At 40.1% G+C, this 6893-nt stretch overlaps 1 protein-coding gene across 2 annotated transcripts in view; it reads left to right on the top strand.

Moving 5' to 3' along the window:
* LOC101848820 overlaps window positions 1–6375 on the top strand; it is a 48351-nt gene extending 41976 nt beyond the window's left edge. For both annotated transcript variants that reach the window (XM_005099166.3, XM_005099169.3), the window contains exons 4-6: window positions 411–2310; window positions 4870–5054; window positions 5933–6375. In XM_005099166.3, the coding sequence (XP_005099223.1) occupies window positions 411–2310; window positions 4870–5054; window positions 5933–6157 (2310 nt within the window). In that variant the 3' untranslated portion in view covers window positions 6158–6375. The remainder of the gene's footprint in view (window positions 1–410; window positions 2311–4869; window positions 5055–5932) is intronic.
* Window positions 6376–6893: the final 518 nt, after the last annotated feature.

Below are 6893 nucleotides of genomic sequence, written 5' to 3' on the forward strand. Positions count from 1 at the left end.
GATCATCGTCATCAATTGCCAGATCTACGACAGACACCGATGGTCACAGTTTTCCATTGCTCCGATGCTCTAAAAAAGCTATCATTATTATCCTCATCTTTCCCCGTCACCATCTGCTTAGGGCTCTCCAAGTAAGTTGCTCTGGGTCTACTCCTGCCTTATTAGCCTTCCGTTTTACCAGTGAGTGCGAGATGTCTTTTATGTCTATTCAAGTGTCCCAGAAAAATTGTGTCTCTTCCCATTTGTTTTTATCAGCGACCGGCTTCTTCAAGTATCAATTGATTTGATTTCTTTTCCTTCCAGAAATTGTTTCAATACACATTTCTGTTGCTTCTTTAAAATAGGAGAATAAAAAATGAAATGTCAATATACAAACACATTTTTATCTTGGAATTTCTTCTCTTCGACAGTTTCGGAAAGCAGTCGCTCTGTTCATTGGGCTCGGTACGCTCCTGACAGCCGTGTCCTTGATCTCTGCGTCCACAGTCTTCAAAATACAATCCGACACGGCATCTGGAGTTGTGCAGAACGGATCTATAGAAACGACCAACGGCTCACACTGGAGTACTGTCAACACAGACTTGGATCGTCATCAAATGGGCCGAAACAAAAGTATGCCGTTTGAAAAAGGTACCCCGTCGAACTTGACAGCGTTTAGCTCTACAAGAGCTGTGTTTTTGGACCGAATAGAAATTGAAAGCGTAGACAGTTCGCAAAACATTGGTTCCACAATCAACCATAGTGTGATGTCACACTCAAGAGATGCCCTGCCCAACGTGTCTGATGTTCTTTCCGGGAGGGCCAATACTCTCTCGCCTGACAAGTTGAATGTTCTGCCCGACACGCTCAATTTTCTCTCGAATATGCCCAAAAATCTATTATATACGTCCAGAATCTTGCCCGGAGCTTACAGCGTTTTTAAAAACACATCCAGCATGTCGTCCAATATTTCCTTTACTCATCCTGATTCTTCCTATATCACAACAACAATTGTGCCTGTTGACGACATCTCCTCTGAATTATCGCACCTACCTGTTAGAGTTGTCTTAGCTATTCTCGGATTCGCTTTCTTAGCCTTGAGCTTTGGAGTCAGTATGTCTCCCACCAGAGCATTCATCCTTGAGATTGTTCCTTCCTGGCAACACTCTAGGATCTTAGCTACGGCCACTGCGACGTCATCCGTTGCCGGCATGTGTCTGTCTGGAATGGGTCTCCTCAACGTGCCGAATCTGTTTGGGGCTGTTTTACATATTGACAGGATGGCAGGAACCCTGCTGTTTGTATGCAGTTTCACTGGGCTTTTCGCCACTTTATCGTTTTCTATAACCGTGTGTGCTGGCTTTTGGGTAAAAAAGACGAAAACATCGGCAGAGATGGACTCAGAAGATCATGTCGAGCAAGCTGGTCCTGAGGCCCCCGCCCGCCGTGGCTGTGCGGGCTGTTGTTTTAGTTCCTGCAAGCGGGGAAATAATAGTCATGAATATAAAGAGATTCCCACGGAGGAAGATGTTTCAATAAAGACGCACGAAGATAATTTTGGGAATACTGCAGAGTCTAAATCACGTATAGAAAACGGATACGACCAAAATAGTATACATACTTCATCTTTAGGATTTACGCCATCGCAGTATTTTCCTGATTACCAGGGTAGTCGGAATGATCAGCAGCTTGAACCATCTCATACAGCCAGCGAAATAGGTGGAGAAGAGTATGCTGATTGCATTTATACACCCGATGATGTAGACTGGGAATATACTTTATCTGACTCAGATATTACCGCCCAAGCTATCTCTGCTCCCAACGATAATTTAGGAGACTTTTACCAACGGCAGATTCACAATAAAAATAATATTCAAATCGGTAATAAAGCGATCAGTCACGAGACCAAGACTTCTCAGGGTTGGCGTTTAAGCAACAGTTTTGATCACTTTCAAAACATTGTATCGAATACATCTGAAGAGACTGTACCTTTTGTTTCGGTCAACGACAAGGAAATATCACCGAAAAACAACGCCAACCGGGCACACACGTCTTCAAGTATCTCTGCTGGATCAAACCTTTTCAATAAGAGACTTGTCATCCTTATGATTGCGTCCTTCTTTTCCTACGGCACTTTGGTGGCATTTAAGTCCTTTGCATCCAACTCTCTGACCATCGCCGTATATAAAGGAGACCCCAAGGCCGCGCAAGGCTCGGAGGCCAGGGAAAACTATGAACGTGGTCTGCGCATGTGCTCTGTGGGTGTGTTCACTTACTACGTGGCCTATTTCATCCTGAGCTTTTGCAACAAAAAGATTCTGGACATTGCAGGTGAGTTCTGTACGCATTTATTCTTTATTGAAACATCATCTTAGTCGTCGAGAAGTGTTTTACTATATTTTATCGTAAAAATGAAATTGGCCACTTCACAATTGTTATGGAAAATGTATCTCTTTACAAGATATGTACGATTTCTTTTATATTACCAGAGAAGCAGTGTACAATACCAATATCTCAGAAAATCAGTGCCAGCTCAAAAGATCAAAACAATGACATTTCTAAAAAGCAGGAGCAAAACACATACACACAAAAAAGAAAAACAAAAACAAAAACTGAAAACAAAATCACATGAAACAAAAGAAATAAATATGAATGAAAACTACCTTAATTTTGCACGGCTTTATAATATGGCAGCACATCGTTATCACCATGGCCCATGACTTTTGAAGTCACTATAACATTGGAGTTGTGTTGAGCACTTTACAGGTTACTCCTTAATATCTCAACATATTTACGGTTTTGAGCTTTTAAAATCATTTCGTCTATAGTGGATTTTTATACCAGTGGATTCGTTATTTGACAGTGAGAGTAATGACATTTAGGAAAACAAAAAGTCCGTGCCGAATTAGCAGTTTTTCTGTGCACCATGATTGGCTTGGTCTTTTTCAACTGGACATTGTGTCTTCCTTGTGGGTCTGCCCTACACCACAGGGTGAACGTCAACAACCATGGAAGTTTCCTTTTGAATGTCATGTTAACGCCGTGCTCAGAGTCGTTTCCATTTTTAATCGGACAAGGTCTCGGCAATAATGAGCCCAATTTTCCAAATTACCGCTAGTTTGATGGAACAGCCATCGTTTATTCTGGCTACAGAAGAGAAAATCATACAGATTGTTTTAGTTGATCCATCAAAATCATGCACTTTTGGACCCTATACCCACTAGGCTTTTAAAGAACTGTTAAGATGAATTTCTTCTACACACAACCCAGCAGAAGTAGATATTTCCAACGAAAATCATTCGCAGTGTACAAATCAATTAACTTCAGCAGCAACCATGACATTAGATACAATACTAATTCTTATCAAAATTATATTACTGTAACGCTATCATGTCTGGTAGGGCGGGTAAAAACTTTCAAAGTTACACTTTTGTCAAAATCAAGCAGCAAAATAAGTAATAATGGAACGAACGAAATTTGATACGAGACACCTGTCGTCCAAGAACTCTGTTGGCTGCCAGTAAAACAAATGATCGAATATAAAACTGCCGGCTTTTTGTTATACATATATATCTAAATGATACTGCACCTGCATACATGTATTATAAAATGCTTGGAGTTATATCACACACCCACAGCTCTTAGACCAGCCAACGAAAAACTGATCCTAAGAACCCTACTTATTTATAGGACCCATGGTGAATGTTCCTTTTTACGTTGATTCCCATGTATGGAGCTAGGTCCAAATAAAATAAGGACTGCCCCCATTGTTCTTTTTTTCAAGAAAGAGCTGAAACATTACTTATTCACAAATGCATACACTTGTCAAAACGATGTGAAATTTTCGGATATCTGTATACATGAACGTGAGGTTCAAGAAATTACACGTGTGTGTGTGTGTGTGTGTGTGTGTGTGTGTGTGTGTGTGTGTGTGTGTGTGTGTGTGTGTGTGTGTGTTTGTGTGTATGAGTGTGCGTTAGAGAGAGAGAGAGAGAGGAGAGGAGAGAGGAGAGGAGAGAGAGAGAGAGAGAGAGAGAGAGAGAGAGAGAGAGAGAGAGAGAGAGAGAGAGAGAGAGAGAGAGAGAGAGAGAGAGAGAGAGAAAGAGAGAGGAGAGGAGAGGAGAGAACAAAAGCTTTATAGTTTTTTAAAAGCCTTTCCAGTGGATGTTACTGTGACCGTAAGTGAATTTTTATTGAAATCCTATTTATTATTTTAAAAAAAATAGTTTTTCTCATTATTGTTGCCAGACTCACTGCATGATAATTTTTATTTCATTGACATTTTATGTATAATATTTTGATGTTATGTTCTGCATTTACTCCTGCACTTTTAAAACATGATCTCTCTTGGGCAGGACTGCACTTTAAACAGTTTAGAAAATGGAAATGCTTAACATAGCTAATCATTATTATTATTATGACTCTTATTATTATGACTATTATAACTATTATGACCAGTCATTATTGTTGTTATTATTATACCATTATTTCTATTATTATTATTATTATTATTATTATTATTATTATTATTATTATTATTATTAATGTTATTATTTTTCTCATTTTCTCATTATCATCATCATCATTATTATTATTATTATTATTATTATTATTAATGTTATTATTATTATCATTATTATTATTATTATTATTATTATTATTATTATTATTATTATTATTATTATTATTATTAATGTTATTATTTTTATTAATGTTATTATTTTTATTTTTTATTAACTCTGCACTTTGCTTGCTCGGGTGCTGTATCCCACTTATCTCTAGGCTGGCCCACACAGACAAGTCGAGCAGCCCGCCTGCTAAATAATCTATATCGTGTCGACGGTGACATAAAACATTTTCGATGAATGCTATTCTTCCATTTCCCCTCAGGTCCCCGCGCTCTGTTCATCGTGGCCAACCTTCTGATGACCGCAGCGTGTCTCGTGTTTGTCTATACCAGCCATCTCGCCGCCTACTTCTGTACCATGTTGTTCTGTGGTCTTCACAAGAGTATGAGCTACACGGTGCCTTTTCTTCTGGCCACGCAGTATTCCCAGCCGGGCCAGTCGGTGTCGGTGAGCACGGTGCATTTCACGTTCCTAGTTGTGGGTGGTTGGCGGGGGCTCTGGGTTTTTTTTTTTTTTTTGCTCCTTTGATTCTGTCTAGCATTTATCATCCTTATCTCTTCTTCTTTTCTCTGTATGTTACTCGCTCGCAGCACTTCAATCTTCGGCACTTACATGATCTAAGTGTACTGGAAATGCCGTAAAATTCGCACTGTGCAGAACCAAAATGTAATCAGCACAACATCTCAAAGAAGATGCCATAGAGTAGGGAAGTTGAGCGGGGGATTGAGTTGGGAAAGGGGGGGGGGGCTGATGACAGAAAGGTTGTGGTGGTGCGTTAATGAACACAAAAGCAGATTTTACCTTTTCTGTAGTCAGAAAATGTTCTTCGCAACAACAAGTGGTCCGTTGCCACAACAATTGTCTTTTTGTGTAGTGTTATTTGGCGAAGTAGGAATGTATAAATGCATTTGTAAAGAATTGCTGGATGTTGAAATTATCGCCAGTATGCATGAAACGTTAAATGTTAAATGTTTTAAATTTTTTTTATTGTTAAGCGCCTAGAGCCACCAGGGAGATGGCGTTATAGAAGTGGGCTGCTATTTTAAAAAAAACAAATCTTTATTTATTATTTGGGATCAAATACCGGGCACTACAAGGTGGTCCACACATCCTCTACATGAAACACTGAAAAACATATGCCTATAGGTGCCAATGGGTACATTTATATATATTACATAGTGCTTCAATTATCTGTATTGACTGATCTTGGCGTACTGACAAGGGTCAACAATCGATCCTGAGTAGCTCTAATCCCGATACATCATTCTGTCATATCACTGACAGAATGTCCACCCATGTACACTATCTTCTCTTTTCTTCTACAGCTCGAGTGTGAGGAGAGTGAAGACGGGAAGAAGGGCAGCCACCATAATTTGGGCAGAGTTACCGCCATGGTCGGCTTCCTGCTCACCGCCCATTACCTCGTTGTCAGTTGCGCCATGGGCCCACTCATGCACGCTGTAGGGACTGCCTGGCCGCCCATGTACTATTGTGCCTGCGTCAGTTGTCTTGCGGCGATGATTATGTCATGTCTTTACTTCATAAAGTAGAATATATCAGTTTTACTCTCTGTATATTTTGTTGTTAGCTTCAACAAAGTGTGGGCGCTGTGGTGTGGCTTGCTCCTTCTTTCCATTCAAACATCTATCGTCCTTATCTCTCCCCCTTGTTTTCTTTACCCTTTGGTATTGACACTTCTAATCTTCGGCACTTACGTGGCCTATCAGTTTTGAAAACGCTTTAAAACAACTGAAGCAGAGAACCCCCCCCCCCCCCAATTAACTCAAATACGGCGACTCTGCCCCTGTTTGGGATGAAGACCTGACGAATGATAGATATTTGAGGTTTCAACTTGGAGTAAGTTTTACACATTTCTCATGCTCCAAAGACCTATCCTCTTATCTTTGTGTCCAGTGAGGAGTCCCAATGCACTACCTTGTAAAGTGTATGAGACGTAGTTTTTCGCATGGAATATAAGACAGCGAGAATAAATGCGAGGCGTTTCGTCATTTTACATACTTTAAATATTAGACTATGAATCCATTTGCATCCAGCTAGCAGAATTTTAATGGTAGGGCACTTGGATCTCTGTTCAGGCTTCAGAGGGTTCCCGCCACTTCCGTAAAGGATTGAGGTCAGTCAAAAATACAGACTTGTGTCCTTTATTCTGAAAGTACGGCGCATCAATTTAGCTGGCCCACGCCATTACTCCGTTCTTTACAGTAACAGCAAAAATCTACCTATCTCCAGTCAATTCGTCTTATTTATAATCAAACTGTAAGGGTC

This window comes from Aplysia californica, unplaced genomic scaffold (assembly GCF_000002075.1).
Source record: "Aplysia californica isolate F4 #8 unplaced genomic scaffold, AplCal3.0 scaffold00204, whole genome shotgun sequence".
Taxonomy (NCBI): domain Eukaryota; kingdom Metazoa; phylum Mollusca; class Gastropoda; order Aplysiida; family Aplysiidae; genus Aplysia; species Aplysia californica.